The 18,911-nt window shown below is 35.2% G+C and overlaps 1 protein-coding gene across 5 annotated transcripts; it reads right to left on the bottom strand.

Moving 5' to 3' along the window:
* Nucleotides 1-5,357: 5,357 nt before the first annotated feature.
* Nucleotides 5,358-17,256, bottom strand: LOC105053570 (P-loop NTPase domain-containing protein LPA1). 5 transcript variants are annotated; one of them, XM_029267166.2, is made up of 11 exons: nucleotides 17,006-17,256; nucleotides 16,707-16,852; nucleotides 15,703-16,037; nucleotides 11,872-11,953; nucleotides 10,162-10,578; nucleotides 9,094-9,825; nucleotides 7,809-7,916; nucleotides 6,430-6,615; nucleotides 6,114-6,346; nucleotides 5,859-5,924; nucleotides 5,358-5,705 (listed from the first exon to the last, which is right to left on the bottom strand). In XM_029267166.2, the coding sequence occupies exons 2-9, from the start codon at nucleotides 16,848-16,850 to the stop codon at nucleotides 6,302-6,304; spliced, it is 2,049 nt and encodes a 682-aa protein (XP_029122999.1). In that variant the 5' UTR covers nucleotides 16,851-16,852; nucleotides 17,006-17,256; the 3' UTR covers nucleotides 5,358-5,705; nucleotides 5,859-5,924; nucleotides 6,114-6,301. The 5 variants fall into 5 exon arrangements, with proteins under 5 accessions (XP_029122999.1, XP_029122996.1, XP_029123000.1 ...); XM_029267163.2 differs by having other exon boundaries at nucleotides 6,069-6,346; XM_029267167.2 differs by having other exon boundaries at nucleotides 5,358-5,924; nucleotides 6,069-6,337.
* Nucleotides 17,257-18,911: the final 1,655 nt, after the last annotated feature.

Below are 18,911 nucleotides of genomic sequence, written 5' to 3' on the forward strand. Positions count from 1 at the left end.
ATCCATCATTACGATTAGTCCAATATCTCGATTGGTGAAATCAACATGATCTAATCAAGTCATGGCTAGATCAGAATCATGGATGATCAAATCTAATGATTCATGGTCTAATCAAGGTGCTGGCATACTACCTGACAACCATGAATCAAGATACTTTCACTAGAATCATTCAAACTCATTATCACTCAAACTCATCAAAATAAAATTTTTTTCTTGATAAATTTGAAAAAATAAACTTCTAAAGAGATACAATTCTAGAGAGAGAAATTTATAAAGATGAATATATACTAATTAGATGATATGGTTCAACAAATTCGATTGATCAGATCAAGATAAATTAATCAAATCATGCTGAAATTATCACATGAATAATTCAATAGAATCATGGATGATAAAATCTAAAGATATTTGATCTAATCAAAGTAGGTGCCAATATGCTGCCTGATATCATGGATCAGGATTCTTCATCAGATCAGAAATATTAAAAAAAAATTCATTGATAAATCAATCAAGAGAAATAATTTTAGAGAGAGAAAATTTTAGAGAAAAATTCATCTTGGACTCTTCAGACGATATAATTCAATAAATCTAATCGATCGGATTAAATCATGCTGAAATTATCATGTGCATAATTCAATAAAATCATGAAAAATAAAATCTAAAAATATCTGATCTAATCAAAGTGGGTGCCAGTGTACCATCTAACGATCACAGATAAAAAATTCATCACTAGGATCATTTAAATTCATCATCATTCTTCTCAAAATTTTAAAAATAATCTTAGAAGAGAGAAATAATCTAGAGAGAGAAAGTAGAGAGAGATTAGAGAGAGAAAGAGAAAGTAGAGAGAAGAAAAGAGGAAGAGAGAGAAAACAAAGAGGCTACATTTTTTTTCTATTTTTCTTCTTCTTTTTTTTCTTTTTTTTTCCTTTTTTTTCTTTTTCTTTTTCTTTTCTTTTCCTTCTTCTTTTTCTTTTTTTCTTCCCACGGCTTAACTTGGGCCGAAACAGGGACCTTGTGGTCCCCTCCTTTGCTCGGCCGACCAAGGGCCGCAGGTGGTATGACGGTGGCCGACGATAAGGGGACAACGATCCCATAGCCCGGAGGGACCAAATCGGTGGTCGACAGTAACCACCAGCGTCGGAAAATCGAAAAAAAGAGGGCAAAAATAGAGGTGTCTTCCGCAACAAAATCCGGCAACTCCGATCGCCGGCGATCGTGCATACGGACACGGAAAGAAAGGAGGAGAAGAGAGGAATAGAAGGAGGCTCACCTTCGATGCCGGCGAGACTTTGTAGCAAAAAAATTGGACGGGTACAGAGTCAGTCTTCCGTGATGATTTTTCGACGATTGCCGCTGATGAACTTCGAGATTTTCGGTGAGAGAGAGAGGAGGGATCCCCTCCTTAAATAGATTCGGAGGGGGCCTCTTTCCGACTCCGATTGGGAGTCGGTGAGAGGAGGAAGAAGACTCCCTTTGAGAGTCTTCTCTCCTCTGTTTTCGCTTCCTCTATTTTTTTTTTTTTTTCGAGCTTTATGGGCTGGGTTTAAGGCCTAATTGGTCCGGGCCGTAACATAAACTCTTCATAGTACACGTTCAAACAATCTATTTTTGTTTTGTTAACAAGCATATGTCAACATATTATATTTGGCATTCCTTTTTCATCCTTTGTCTAATAGGACAGAGTCTTCTGTGGTGGAGACCAACTATGTATCTTGTACACAGTTCGTTGCTCCCATTAGTTGAATGATGCATTGCATGCTTGATTCTTTTATAAATGACATGTTTAGCAAGTAATATCTTATCAATGCCCATTTTCAGCCTTTTCTGAGATCATCAAATTTGCTAAAAAAATAATATCTTCATTGCTCATCTCCACTTATGGATGTTTAGATTAGAAAATCCTTTATTCATGTTTGACTCATTGCTAGACAATTTGATTAGAGCTTTGCTAAAATCCAATGAAATATTCATTCTCTGTTGCCTTATTCTGTAAAGCAATACGGGTTTTGCAACCTCCATGAGATACATCTAGAATTAAGATCCATTTGCTCCATAAATCTTTCCTTCCCTGGCAATTTTTCTTCTCCATTTTTTTGCTGGATGGTGGCTAGAAACTGCATATCCAATCATGCCATCTATTTTTTAACATCCAACTCCCCAAACATCCACCTCTTCTGGATCTTGGAGTCCGTTGAATTCACCAAGATCCATCTTCCTCCGACAGAGAGGTTCTTCCAGCCAGCGTGCATCTTGTTGCGCATTTTGACCAAAATCTGCCAGTCTGATGATACATCTGGAGCTACAAAGAGGAAGGCCAAGGTAGGCAATGGGAAGAACTAACTTCCAATTTAGTGTAGTTGCAATCAAAGCTGCATTCGAATTGTCACTCCCAAGCCCAACGATATAGCTCTTTGCAAAAGGTTACTGCACGTTTATTCAGTGCATCCATGATCAGCTAACTGTTTAGAAGAAGAGTGTTGAGCCATGACATTTGCAGTGTAAATTTATGTGGCCAAGTAATGTTGTTAGATGAAGTTATGAGCAAACGTTTGTTAAAGTGTATCTTGTCAATGAGGCAAGAATTCTTTGGCTAAAGAATATGAAGCATTTTGAAGTGGACTGACCCTTAATTCAGAAGTTGATAGAAAGGAGTGGTGACTTTTTGCATTAATCGGAAGATCAATTGGCTGATATACTCACTCTTCATTGAAATATGAAGAGTGATTGTTTGTAAATTCAATTATAGTTTCTCTATACGTGAGCTATTTGGGGTTTTGAGGATATAAATACTCTGAGAAATCTGACGATTCTCCCTTTATTTTTTAATTTGTTTCCTTGGTTGGTCATATCCCTTCTCTCTCCTTTCTGTCCGGCTGCTACATCTAGTTCTACCTGTCCCTGTCAGTTTCAGTAGAGGGCATTGGCATTGTATGAACAGGACTAAGTACCATTTGATTTGCTGCAGGATATATATATGTTTCATTTTGTGCAAATCATGATAAATTTGTCTTATGTTGTTTCTGATCTCATATGGCCAACCAAGCTAAAATGCTATGAATGCCATTGAACCAAATTCCTTCATGAGCATCCAAAAGTCGTGTTAGGAATGTAAACTCCAATAGTCCTACATTTCCTTGGGCTTAGGTACTTTTTTGTGCGATCGATTGATTTCCTTATCCAGGATGAGGAGGCATCATAAAAAATCACCCAATGGTGACTGATTTTAATTCCTTCTTCTTTCTTTCTTCTCTTTTGAGAAAGGCTATACATGTATTCTCTTTGTATTTTAAGATGTTGCTACCCACATTTTTTTTAGATATTCCATTTTTTGCTAAATAGATGCTGGGAGCGTATCAGAATCTTCTAAAGCATGTGTGGTAAATGAAATGAACCATGTTTCAATGATTACAGGCAACACAGGTGGAACATATAAACTGGCTGATCTCAATGTTGAAGCTAATGCATCCGGTGATGATGAGGATGAGATTGACTGGAAGGAAGGTTGAACTGAGAAAGTGAAGTTTTTATATGTGCCTGTTCCGAACCAGATGAGCTGCTGTTGCTGCATTTTCCAAATATCTCATCACCCGTACAATTTTTGTCCCAGGGTGAAGCTAGGTGCTGCTGAACTATAACCAATGATGCTTGGAAAATGCAGTCTCGAAAAGAAGATTTTGCATGCACTTGATAATGCAGGGGGATTGCATAATATGGATGAAATTATTGGAACATGTTAGACCTCTAAAACTGCTAAAGCATAGCAAGAAGCGTGCTGACTTATTGTGAATGCTGGTGTATCTCACAAGTTTCATCTGGTATTGGTTTTTAGTACGCTATTTTCTGCACTGCTCTCAATTGTACCGCAGAAACTGATATATTGGAGAAAGAAACAAAAAACACCAAACTACAGTTTTCTTTTAAGCTCATTGTGTTTTGTTTGTATGATAGCAAATGTAATTCATTTGTGCAATGTGAAGGTGACCAACACTATTTAGATACCACAAACTTTAATCATGTACATGTGACAGCAAAATCACCCAGTATTTGCAGGTTTGAAAGCTGGCAGGAAAATTTTAAGCCCGATTTGTGCATTCACCATGTGTGGTCAATTAAGGCAATGTAATCGGTGGGAGTTTTAGGACAGAACATGTTTGCTATTTTGTTGTACAGGCAATTTCAACAAATGCCATGCTTGACGGATGTCAGAGTACATTTAAGAATGTCTTTGCATCACTTTGCTTCTCTGCCATTTTCCGTTTATTCTCAGCTGATCACCAACTGTTACCAAACATGGATTATTTCAGTATGTAAATAAAGACTAAGCTTTAAAGTCGTATATTTGAGAGAATATGGATGGCCATTCTGCTATGTTAGGCCTTGGCCTGCAGATGCGAGTGTCCTGCTTTCCTTTCAGGGATTCCCTACAGTTGTATGAGGAGGGAGCAGGTGCCCATACGGTGGAACTAACTTTACAGTCTGGGTCCAGAATCCACCAGTTACATTGCGCTAGAAGTGCTTTCCGGAATGTGCCAATGCAATTCCACTAATTTGAGGAGGTTTCCCATACCTTTTAGTATCTCTTCATTAATTCTATTAAAACTCAAATCCAAGAATTCCAAATGGCTGTGATTTCCCATGGCTACTAGATTTTCTTCAATAGTTTGAGTTGATTCTCAGTCAATGCTAAGTGCACCAAGCGGCTAAGAATGTGCCCACTCATTTGATTTTCAGATATATCTAAATACTCCAAATGGTTGAGATATGTCAACATATGCAAAGCAACAGATAACCAGATATGGAATTCAAATCCATGGAGATCAAGGTGAACAAGGCCGCTAACATTAAAGAGCCAATGGGGGATGCGACGTTAAAAAAAAAAATTGCTAGAGAAATCGAGCATAGTGAGAGAGATGCATGCATCATATAAAGAAAATAGATAATGAGACTGTTGCCAGTTCACGTGTATGACGGAGAAGACCCACAAACAAAATTCTTCCCACCAATGATTTTGAGAGGATGAGATCCTAAGAATTTCCCGAAATTAATCTCTTCCTACATTTTTCCTCAAATGGAAAGCTACAATCTCTTCCTTTTTTTCCCTCACGTTTTAATTTTTGAAAAATATAGTGGGAACATGATAACCACTTTTGGAAACCTAGAACTCTCCCTCGCGGGAAGGATGCCAAAAGATGGACTTCTCTGTTACATTCTATAACGATTCATCACGCTCAACAAACTGAAGAAACAACCTAAAATATGCAGACGTACTAAGATTCTTGCTAAAAACTAATGACATGATCATTATTTTTTATTTTCTATTAAGAAAAAAAAAATCCTCAATAAATACCAAAAGGCAAAAGGAAAGCCGTTTAAATTTTATTTTTATTGAGTGAAAATGGCAAAAAGGCGATGCATCCAATAAGCAAGGCAAAGTAAACAAAATTTCTCATGGGTAACCAAATAACCTTCCTATTAAGGCAACAAACTACCTATGCACCTATCTCTAGCACCACCTCAAGAATTTAGAAAGATAGCGACGCCTAGCACCTTCCCAACTGGTAAACAAGCCAAATGTCAATGATCTTACTTCAAAGAACTGCACCTGAGGCGTTAAGAGATTTCAATTTTCTGATCACTGTGTAGGTGTTTGTCCTGCCAAACTGCAATAGCCCTTAACACTTCAATTTCGGGGACATCAAGACCTGTTAATGATTCATCACGTAACTAAGGGACCAAGAAATTCACTGAGTGATGGCATCTCCATTGCATTCCCTACTGGACTTGCACCTGGCCCAGACATGCAACATCCAAGAATCTTTGTAAGTTTAACAGAATCTTCTCAAATTTAAGCTTACCAGTCCCTTCGATTGATCCCAAAGACAATTGATTGTCCTCATCTTAAAAAGAGCAGGTTATCCTCCCTGCAAAATGCCAAAAGGAAATCAATGATGACAGAAGCAACCAAAACAGCGGAATAGTATAATAATTAAAGAAATCTTTTAGATCATCTCAGCCGTCAATGTTATCAAACAAAGGAAAAACAAGACATGGCATTCAAATCTTACTCTGCAAAACACACAGCAGGATGTGCTCCAGAAAGATATACCCACCAGATGATGACCAAGACTTGCCTCAGCTTTCAATGCCTTGTGAATGACTGCGGGATCTCAATGAATCACTCTGGTGAATAATTTCTTCCTTCTTATGCTCCTGAAAGGATATACCCACCTGATGATGACCAAGACTTGCCTCAGGCTTCAATGCCTTGTGACCTACTGCCGGATCTCAATGAATCACTCTAGGAATACTTTTTCCTTCTTGTTTTCATGCATCCCTGCATTTTCTAAGAACACAAAAGGTGTGAATATGATGAATCAGATGCTCACTTATTTTTAGAAAGCAGTTCAGGTTTATTTGGAACTTCACCAGATCATCTCCAGCAATCATTTCTGAACAAGTTTCAGTCAGTTTGTTCTCAGCTGTTGGTCGGTGTACATCACCTGGTTCTTTCTCATCATCAGACCAGTAACCATTTTCTTGCATATCTCGCATGGCCAAGTCATCAAACTCCTCATCAGACTTGGTCAACTCCTCATCAACAGAGCCTTCCATCTGAAAGATAGAATAAGCAAAGGCAGATTCTTATATCCTTGCCACTTCACAATAAATCTTGTAAGAAAACAAAGAGTAAAACCGGGTTTATTTGTAAGTCATGCTCAACATGAAACTAATCTAGCTAGATGACTGGCTAAGGCACAAGGAAAAACATGGGATAACTGATTTTGTGCAGTCAGAATAGCTTGGACGAAAGGAACCATTCTGACTCCTAGCAACATGATGAAACCAAATCAGCAGTAGCCACCTCCTACTCAATTTACAGAGTAGTTTTAGTTTAGCAGACTCCAGAAAGGGCAAAATTCATCACTAAGCATACAACATGATTGCAGTTACAAAACCAAATGAGTCTGAATTTGCAAGCATAACCTTGTGATATTTCCATAATGTCTTTGTAGATTCCCCTGATAGAACGGCATGAATAACTTCAATATATATATATATATATATATATATAATATATATATATAATATATATATATATATATATTCAATAATATCTTTAAACTTTCCTACACCACGATTGGATTTTACAAAAATTTAGCTGCTTTGAAAAATCTATGCCTGTCACTCTTTAACTTGCTTACTGCCATGCCTCAAATTGCATTGTCTAAATATCAGATAAAATATAAGGGAGTTGTCATCAATGTTTTGTCTCGACATGGGTCCTGTGCTGGTACCTATCAGGTGTGGTACAGTATGGTATACCCCACAGTGCCAGGGTGGAAACATCCTAAACCACCTGGTTTGGAGCATATTGAACCAAATCAGTGTGGAATCAGGACAGTTCCTGGTTTCAGTTTGGGACAAGGAAGGAAACGGTACTTGTCAGTTCAATATAGTATGGTACTGACCTTGCTCCTGACTGATACAACTCCTACCGGTTCGGGTAACCTTGATATCAACACATGGTATGTTGTTGATGTTGGCATAGCACCCAAACCACATATTGGTACTGAAGCGTATCAAGCACACATACTGTACTAGTATGGTACTAGGTCGGTACAGTACTATCTGCTACAGGTAGGCACTTTCCACCAATAGCCTAAGGTAACATCTCAGGTCCTTGTTTGACGAAAATGTCATTTTTTAAATCAAACACAAGAATAGATTTCATGGTTGTGAAGCTACCATTGATAAGTTTACGATACTTTGCAGCATCCTTTTATCAAAATTTATTGCCTTCTTACCTCTTCAGGGATCTCCTTGCTGTCAATTTCACTTTCATCCTCACCGCTATTCACATCAGGTGGATCATCAGCTTCTTCACTAACAGATACTGATGATTCCTCCTTGAGCTAGATAAAACAAGAGCCAGGTCATCAGCTAAACAATGAGAGAGAAGAATTGTTATGTCATAAGGAAAAACAAAGAAGCAGCCACAGTGATAAATAATACTCGCAATATACATATATAGAAAGAAATGCAATCTTCTATTACAACATAAATGTTTCAATTGATTGTTTTGTCAAGCAAGTAATTGTTTATTCACTTATCCCTTTTATCAATTAATGCAACAATCTAAGAAAAAGAGTAATGTGCCCAATTTCATTAGAATAAAATAGTAAGAACTAAATACACATGATGCTGTTCTATATTGATATATCTCCATAAAGCTACAGATTTAGAATCAGTAAAACCTTTCAAGGAGACAGTTAAACTTTTACATACCATACTTCAAGCTACAATAGTAAAAATTGGTGCTAAAAGCTAGCATGCATGTGCCATCCACATGTAATTTATTTGCACAATGAATGAAAGAAAATATTTTTTTTGTAGCACCCAAATGCTAAACTTTGTCAAGATATCTAGAGAAACAAAAAGGTTGACATCAGTGGTCGCATCGCCGTGGATCTGGGTGATGAAGTCACTCAGGTGAAAAATGCTTGTGTGGTGGATTGCACTGTGAGGCTTTTGGTTAGCTTGTGCAAGAAAAATTAAGTCAACAGAACCCAAATCAGTACTAATGTAATATTTTTCTTGTAAATAGCTTGTGCAGCAAATAGCAAACATTGCATCAAGAAAACATGTCAAATTTCAGATGTCACACAACATGGAAAGTACTAGCGATCCACGCCTATAGAAAAGCTGAAAATTATCCCAACTACGGGAAAAGGTAAACCCCATGTGGACTGGAAAGCAATATGAAAATTAGCAACAAGCGTGAGAAGCGGTAGATCATGAAACAACTAACTTCTGAGTTTTATGGATCCAAGAAGTTCAGCTCAAGTAAAGGTTCAAGTTAGCTTAGGTGTATTCTTATTCCTTATTCAACTCCTGGGATTCAAGAAAGATGGGAAATAAAATCATCAAGCAACAATGCCTCCATCTTCAGCAAAACCAGTATTTTCACTTGAAAGATGAAAATAAATTGTGCAGCTCAACAAGCTAATTTTCCAATGTGATCAATGGAATGATCAGCAGACATGCCAAAAAAAAAAAAATTGATATCAGAAGATTAAAAATATAAAATACCTCTTTGGCAGGTCCTTCTGATATCCTTGGAGAGCTGCAACAGGAGGAAAAATATCTGCTACCAGCGTCAGTACCATCAGCCCCCGAGTCACAAATGCTTGCAGTCTGACTGGTGCTCCCAATATCATTAGGCCAACCCCTGATCCCAAAATTACCAAATTGAAGATTAACTGGTTCTGACTTCCCTATCTGTGAGAGACCATATACAGGATCTTCTACACACTTCTCACTGTCCTGGCCAGAGAGGAGTTCTCCTTTACCATCGACAAGCCAAGTCTTAGCAACAGAGCCATCTTTATTGATAAGAGCCATCAGACGTCTTGAGGACCCTTTCCTCTGGATCAATTGAAACATTCCTTTGGAACCCAGTGAGTTAGCAGCACACTGGTTTCGATACTCTTCATCTATTATGGGCACTGTGTTTGTGGCAGGATCATATAGCTGCTCTCCTGCCTCACGCCTCCTTAGGCAGCTGAAGACAGTGGCATGAATTGTCGCCACACTCTGGTCAACATTTGTATTATTTATTTTGGGCACTCGATGTTTATCAGCCCGATTGCACAGATAATCCTGGATTATTCTGATATTCTGAAAATACTTGACATATTTGTTCTTTTCAGGGTCCAGTGTCATATATTTTGAACGTATAGCAAACCTCTCCATGTGTTTATCCTCATTTGCTATACAGATCATGAATGGTATTACTGAAGGATGCTTCTTCATTAGGCCCATCTAGCAGATGAGAATTACAGAAATAATCAAACAATTGAAAAATAAAAATAAAACCTAAATTGTAAATAGGCCATATTTCTTAGAGCACATGGAAGGAAACTTGCAGCCATATCCATCAAGTTGAAAAGAAACTGAACACATAATATTGCCAATTCAAGATGAACATGATTAATCAACTTTGACAGCATACTAATGACCTAAGTGTCGAAGATATAATTTGTCTTAGACAAAGTGTATAGACTATAGAACTACTCAACTGTTATGAATTTTGTCCTCCCAAACAGATAATATGAAGAAGGAAACAGAATAAGGCATTATTGTTGCATAAGTACTCACCACGAAATTGAGACTTAAGTGAACACCCTCAATAATAACAGATTCTTTCCGGTCTTCCCAAGTAGTGATGAGTTGATCAAGGCTTTCAATGACCATTTCACTCTGTGCTTTAAAGCCCTCAACAGCCATTTGTTTTTTGCTAATCAACTTCAACCTAGAATCTGGAGATCGGCCATCGTGTTGTTCAGTTGGGGCATTATCATATAACTCTTCCTTAAGCATCAAGTAAGAAGCCCCAGCTGGTTTCTTTGCTTTCCGTTTAACCTTTGCTTCTGCAACTGCCACAGGATCTAAGCATTCTCCAGCATGATATGTTGAGGCCCAGAGGAGAGGATTTTGTTTTTCATCCACAAAGCTCCTCATCATGTGGCGTATTGAATCAGTAGAGATCACAGTTGTGATGCCCAGTCTACTTCCCTATAGTTAATATGCGTTGAGTCATGTAGAAAAAAGCAAAGAAAATGAATTTTTGAGGGTGAAATAAACAAAAAAAAAAAAAGAAGGAAAAAAACTCAAGCTGATAGAAAGAGTTCGCTATCCTTTAAAAAACATCCAGCTTTCAAACATGTCTAACATGGTTTGTGCACAGAAGAAAATTTCAAGATTCCAAAATTGAAAAACCTGCCTATATAACATGCAAAGTACACAACAAAAATCCTGACCAAGTATAATATGCAGCACATATTCAGCTGAATCTTATTCAACATGAAGAACAGACTTAAAGGGAAAAATGAGTGGAGACATCTCTTCTTCTGAGATGACTGAATAATAGAAGAATCGAAACAGCTAAACCATACACATGGATCAAATGTTCACGAATAAACTGGGGTGAAGAACTGACAGAGGTTGACTTGCTGGGTTGCGAGTTGCCAGCTAAATCTTTGGAGTTGCCAATTGATCAACTAAACTTATTATTCTTAATGATAAACAGAATCAACAATTTCTTATATAGCTAGAATGTCCCTCACAAATTGCAGATACTGATTTGCTACAAATCAATCGCAATGATCATTCATGGGTTCTTGATGAATGTTGGTTACTAAGTCCAAAGTCAGGAATTAGTGAACAAGCAAGGCTTTAATGTCAAAAGCTATTTATTTTTTTTAAAGAACCAACTAGGCGCTTAATAGTTCAAAGTTTTTTAAATTGATATTAAAATCATATTAGAATGTTTTTGTCATCAACATAATATCTGCAACACTGTAACTCCAGTAGCTTCTATAAAATTCTACTTGGTCTCTGGTTTTCAAGATGTCACCATAGGTACTGTAGATATAACTTTAGCAAGATAAAATATTTTTTAATGTTAATATTGAAAGGTATCATCAGTCTGCACGGGAAAAATTTTGTCCATAAGGATCTAGGGACTCATGGATGGGAGCTTCTCAAGAGGAGGAAAAATTGAAGCATAGTGCACACTCAATTATTTCTATTTGTAAAAGTGAAAAACCACAATATGAACAACTATACTGAATACGGATTCAATAAGTAATCTATGAATGGAGATGGATGTGCCAGATCTCTTAAAAAAAGAAAAGGAACAGGACAACTGTTCTGAAATATTCCATATCCTAATAGCAGGGAAAATAACAGGAATAAAGATTACAATGAGACCATCATCAGACAAAAACACTTCATGATAATTAATAGAATATTCTCTTTCATCAAAAAAAAAATAAGGAACATTCTCTAGGGTTAGGGTTTAAGTACCAGCAAGGATGACAGAGTAGATTTTCCACACCCACTTGTGCCAGACAAAAGAACTATAACTAACTCCTTTCTTTCTCGGATCCTACAGGAAAAGAAGCAGAAGATGAGAAGCCCATAAGATGCATGAAAAGTACTTCAAAAGCTCAAAAGAGTTGGAACTTAGGAACTAAAGCAAAAGCTTTAGATGATAAAATGCAAGAAAAATATCTAAATGGTTCATTATAAGATATTGATTATGTAGTCTGCATGTGAATGAAACATTTCTGCAACAACTTTGTGAGCTTAAAAGCCACCTTAGAGCAATCTAAATGTTGTTGTCTTATATGAATTTTTTGAAGCTCGAACCTCAAGGCTGCCATAGATCAATGCTTTTTAAAAGTTTTCAAGCTTAAATCATCAAACTGCAAGAAATGTTTTAGCATATAAAGTGTAATATCAAGATTTCTCCTGCAGAAGTCATAAACATAATCTCCATTGATGATCCTACAACTACTAGTAAGTCTGATAAAGGACAATCCTGATGGCTCTGAGCATTCTATACATTATGTTGTACACAAGAAATGATCCCAGCACCCTAAATGGGGTAATATTTACTTCCACATAGACAAGTCATAGTCATCTAGTACTTAAGTCAGATTCAGATAATAAAGAATTTAGTCAATTGTGAAGCAGAATATGATGCTACATGGGCGTTGAAGATGAAATCCATTTATCAAAAAAGATCTTTGTCCTTGTCTTGCTATCTATTACCGAGTGGCTGGATATGTTCAGAACAACAACAAAAGCTCAACAAGTTAGCTTCATAACCACTAGCACACCACACAGTGAGGTTGGTTTACCACAAGGATAACATATTGGAGCATCAAAATATTACCTGGAAGCTAATTGACATGGACAGACAATGGAGAACCTACCTTCTACAATGAATACCATACCAATTTTTTTAAAGAAAGTACAAAACAGGAAAATCAATATTTATTTATTTTTTTAATGCAAAAGAAACATTCTGTCAATTCTGTACTTGCATAGAATGCCTAGGCATCCAAATAAATCCCTAACATGAAAAAACAGTAAACTCGAAATGGTCTTGGTTTTTTCAGAAATCACAATATAGTCTGGAAGTTGAAACCAGCTTAGATGATCAAGTATTTGCTTGTGAACAAAGATCATGTATGATAGTTGCCAAAAATCTGCCACTCCCTATAAATCAGTCCATGGCCATCAATTTTCACATTAAAATCAATTACCACACAAATTCTATCAAATTAAGTGTTTCTTCTTCCAGTGTTGAAGATTAAGTTCATCTTTGTTTTGGTGACTCTAATATAAAGGACATGACTAGAGGGCCATATTAACTGAGGAAACTTTTGTATAAATTTTAGAAAATGCCATGACCTTCAGAATTTCCTTGACAAATCAAGGAGACACTCAATAACTTTAGGAACTTTCTTTGAGACTTCAATTCAAGGTGTCCAGAAGGCATTTCTTCAAGCTTAGGCATATCATCTTTTTCTAATTTCAGACCGCTCCTCAATCAAGACATAGCATACATCAAAACAACAAGGAAAGAAGTTCCAATTATGTCATACTTCAATTATCGTCCAACTTTAGATCTTAAACTCGACAAAAGCTAACCAAACTCAAATAGAAATACCAAAATCATGGGCTTTGAACAAAGAAGAAAAAGTTAACTTGGGGCCCATTTCGCATTGCTTTTATTTCTGGTTTTGTATTTCTAAAAGCAAAAATACGAAAACCAAGAAAAAAAATACATCTTGGGAGGTATTGTTTCTATTCTGTATCTTCGAAAACTATATTCAATAATCCTAGAAAAATGAAATTAAGAGATCTTTATTTAAATATTTTCAAAAATAAGAAACTCTGATTTTTTATTACTACCACCAACACCACCAGTACTACCGCAACCATTGTCTCTGCCATTGCCGCCATTGCCGCAATGCCACCTCCTGTTGCCTACACCATATTACCACCATTGTCACTGCCACCACACCACCGCTGCCTACACCACACTGTTGCATCCATCATGACCACCTCCACCACACTACCACCATCCCCTTCTCAATATCACCATTCTCACTCCTATCTCCTCTACCACACTACTACCTCCACTGCCACCATGGCTGCCTCCACCACCAGTGCCGCCATATCTATGATTTTAAAAATAATTGGCTATACTAACCATGTTTTTAATTTTAAAAGATCTAGAAAAATAGATAAAGAATTTGTATTTTACTTTTTCTAAAAACAGAAAAGTGAAAGTGATACCAAGCAGCATCTTGAATTTTGATTATTCTAAGTGACTATAAAATGATTTGATGGTGGCATTTATAGTCAAACATATTAAGTATTTTGGAGCCTTGCAGGATTAAATAGGAGCACACATTCAACTAAAACATGAGTAAAATAATTAATAACTTCAGATATCTAAGAAATGCTGATCTGAGGATATCAGACTTTACTGACACCATTTAGAGCTCACTATCTTTAGAACATAGTATACTTCTGGCCAATAATAACATAATTGCAAGAATATTGAATGTTTGGAATTACTAGTGAGTGTCAATTGATGGATCTTTTCTCTTTTTCCATTTCCCACTGTGGCAGAGGTTCCACATGTAACTTATCGTTTTTAAAAATGTTATATTCATTCGCGACTCCATTTGAAGCCCCTTTCTTTGCCTAGTTTTCACCACTGCTGATAATAAATCTTCATTTCTAACTATGCCTATATGACATCATTAAGAAGCATTGAATATTTGAATCAATGCATCCTACTTGGTTTACAATCAGTTGAAGCATCCTAGAAGATTAATGACATAGCTTAAAAATATTGAAGATTTCCACAAACATAAAAATTTAAAATTTTCATCCCAACCACATTCTGACAATTAGTTTATAAACAACAACCCTTGGTATAAAAGACAACAATAACTACAACTAAAACCTCAAATATATCAATTCTCTATTTGGAAAAGATGATAGAGATGCTCATCAATCAATAGACAAAAATCAAAATCATTGATCATTAAGACCCAATAGGATTCTAAAAAGATATTTAATATTCAAGAAGATGGATATTAATGACAAAATCAGCAAAAGGGCAGCTGCAGAAAGATGATAATAATTTGGAAGGAAATCAAACCAAAGGGCATTACCAAAAACAACAAAATGATGAGCAAATTTACCATCAATTGGCCAGAATGAAGTGCTATTGCAACCTATGAACTAATAAACTGAATGAGATATATATAAATAGGATCAAAAAGATCTTTTATCTTCTATTCATGATGCGTTTCATATCCCAACCAGGTCTCATTGGACAAAGTAACATAATAGACCCTAAATAAGCAATTCATGTCTTCTAGGATAAATTTATCTGCACTTATTGATAAAGTTTGGGCAAGTAGATGGAGAAAATAAACACAGCTTATAAATGACTATCTGAACATCATAAAACAATTTGGGGCATATAACCCAATTGAGTCTGATAACTTCTGATTTCATCCATCACGCACATGCAGAAGTTGTTTGAGATGATATCAGTGCCTGAATTTCTAAGGTACAGGATGATTTCTGAAAAATAAACAATCACAGTAAAAATATGCAATCAATAACCAAAGATATGAACCAATGGAATTATACGACTAGCTAAGATAGCATTGCTACTGTAAGAAAGACATCATTCATATATTCGCTGCACAAAGTCCATAAACTTTGGTCCAAACATTACATATATAAACCAACAGCATCCCAACTATACATGAAGAATAGCTAGCCAAAGCATTTTAAAAATTAGATAGATTGTGGTACCTGCATGCCAGAACCAAGTCAGCCCTTTGATTGGGTCCAACATACTTGTACTCAGAAAGTACACTGCAAATAACATTTAAAAATTTCTCCCTCTTAACAACAATAGTTGTTTGCCTTTTGTACAATGCAAATGCCATCGAGCTACTTGTCTCCACATTTTCCTGAGCTGAATGATATGTCACATTCCCCTCACCCAAGCAATTAGATTGTTTAAAGTCATTCTGTCTACCAGAGGGACTTCCTGAAACATCTGACTTTGATATTTTAGCACCATGTGGAAACCATAAATCAGCCGGGCATACAGTTCTGATCACCTCGTATACTCTTTGACTTATCTGGAAATAATCATAAGATACCGCTTCAGAATCTAAAATATGGTTAGTGATTTAACAAAAAGACAACCACTGAACAAAGAAAGATGACCTAAGCAGCGACTTTGTAAAATTACTTTGATATCATCAAAATAAAACAGAAGATAAAGTTTACATAAAAGACTTACATAACAGCACAAAATGGGAGATTACTTAGCAATTATCACATCATGAAAGGAGGGAAAACCAAATGCAAGTGTCATGGTTCTAACATCCAACCAAAGCATGAGAACTAATGATTAATTCATGAATTACGACAGTAACCCAGGTACAATTTTGTAGAAAGATAAGCTCCAAACTGATACATATTGACCCAAAAAAAAGAAAAAAAGAAACTTATAAAACATAGTGACATCCATGAAACTGAATTGTGGAATAAATTTCCCTATTTTTAAAGTAAAATATGGTCAAGATAGTCAACAAAAGTAGAAGATCCGAATGTATCAGAAAGAGCTCATTATGCACGCATGCAGCAAATGTAAGAGAAAAATATAATTACGTAAAACAGTCACAAAGTCTGAGGAGAAAATACCAAAAAGGAATGAAGCATATGGAATCAAATGAAGACAAGAATAGAAACAAGATATCAATAGAGAAAAAAGAAGAAAAATTCCAATCAAATGGGAAAGATACCTTAAAGGCGTGGCGAGCCTTGCATCCCATTAGCTGCAATGTGCTTTGGAGCACGGGCCTAGTGTACCGAAACGAAGAACTTTCCTTCCCATCCCCTCCCTCGTCCACCACCACCATATACAGAAGCTTCGGAAACTCTGCCATCCCTAATATCGCCAAGAAGCCATCAAGACGTGAACTTTAACACCTTAGACCATACAAAATTCTACGAAAACTTCATCTGATCGAATTCCAGTTGATAATTACATCAAAAACCGAAGAAAGACAGGTTAAGAGGAATTGTAGTCGAGGAGTCGAACCTGGGGACAAGGCGATGGCCGCGGAGATCGGATGCCGGTCAAAAGAGTACGAGAGGAATTGAGGGTAGGGTTAGATTACTGGGGCTCGATCCACCGTCGCCAGAGCTTCGAAGGGGAACCCGCCATCGCCCGCTACGGCTTACACGCAACGCAAGAATCGAGGTGGCAACGGAAGGACAACGCTCTCTCTCCTTTCCTCGTGATTAAGGCTGCGAACGGATCAAGTTGCATCCGGATCTTGATTTTGCTCCTGCATGCAAGCCATTTCTATAGGCCGGTTTTTTTTGTGGCTAAATATCGATTAATTTTTTTTGATCAATTTATCTAATATTTTTATATTTTTTAAATAAATAAATTATTTTTTATGGATAATATTTATTCATTAAATAGATAAAAAATCTTATTTATATATAGAAGTATATAGAAGGTGAGTAAGTCATTTTTCTATCAACCTGAAAAATAATTTTTATATTTCATTCCTAATATACCCCTAACCCATGATAATAATATAATAATATATAATACTATCTTATATATAATATTTAATTATATTATTATTAAATAATAATATTTTATTATTTTAATATAATATCTAATAATAATATGATGTTATAGTATAATATTTTATTTTATTATTATAACATAATATCAATATCTATATTATTATAATAATATAATATAACATAATAATATATTATTTTAATATATATTAATATTATATACTTATTATAATATGTATGCTATTTTATTATATATAATATAATTTATTGTCTTATATTACATATGTAACATATATTATCTATATTTATAAATATACTTAGGGGTGAAAGTGGTGTGGATATTATCCGTCCGGATCCGTTTTGATATCCGAATCATCCGAATATAAATAAAAATTTGAGGATCCGACTAATATCCGTATCCATATCCATATCCATCAAAGAAAAATGGATATGGATATGGATAGATGACTATCTAATCTGTATCCGAATATCCGAATCTATATATAATATATAAAATTTTATATAGTATTTATTAATTTTTTAAAAAAAATATATGACTATATAAATTTGTTATTTGCTTGATTTATCATCTATTTAGTAATATCTTTAATTTTGTAGTCATTAAGTTTAATTATCTAAATTATATTTATACTTTCAATATTCGAATTGTATCCATATCCGTTTAAAATAAATATGGATGTGAATTTTTGTATCCAAATAATATCTATATCTGTATTTATCTTTGTCAAATAAAATAAATATAGATATAGATATGTTGGTATCCGATCCATATCCGATCCACTTTTAGCCCTAAATATACTATATAATATTATATATTATAATATATTATATTATTATTATATATAATGATATTTATATAATAAAGAGTAATATAAAAAATATGGATATATATTAACAACTTATCTCGAAAAGTAATAATGCAAAAGAACATGGATAATAGATTTTTTAGTTATTTTTTAATATATAAAAAAATACAGATAAATTATTTTTCTATCTAAATATTGTCTAAAAAATATTTATTCAAAAAAATATAGATTTTTGGATAAATTTTTTATCCACCAAAAAATTAACTTATAAAGAATTTTGGACCAGATGGCAATTTTAGCTGGCTCGCTAGATATCCGAATCAATTCGATCTGATTCGAATGAAATTCAATTAGAATTCGGGACAAATATAGATTGTAGAAAAAGTATTCGAAGCAGATTCAGATCAAATATGGATAATAATATATTCTGTCTCAAGCCTAATCTGATACAATCTTAATATATATTTTCTATCAAAAATTATAATAATTTTATATTATTTATTGTATCTAATTTGATCTAATTCACATCTTTACTTAACCTGATTCAAGCCGATTCGAAGCGAGTATGGATATGGAGCT

This window comes from Elaeis guineensis, chromosome 11, assembly GCF_000442705.2.
Source record: "Elaeis guineensis isolate ETL-2024a chromosome 11, EG11, whole genome shotgun sequence".
NCBI classification, from domain to species: Eukaryota; Viridiplantae; Streptophyta; class Magnoliopsida; order Arecales; family Arecaceae; genus Elaeis; species Elaeis guineensis.

Coding starts and splice junctions, on each gene's coding strand:
- LOC105053570 (XM_029267166.2), bottom strand. CDS start 16,850: ATGGCAGAGTTTCCGAAGCTTCTGTATATGGTGGTGGTGGACGAGGGA. Junction 11,954..15,702: donor GACTTGGTTCTGGCATGCAG/GTACCACAATCT, acceptor CTTTTCCTGTAG/GATCCGAGAAAGAAAGGAGT. Junction 6,347..6,429: donor TGATTGCTGGAGATGATCTG/GTGAAGTTCCAA, acceptor TTGTGTTCTTAG/AAAATGCAGGGATGCATGAA.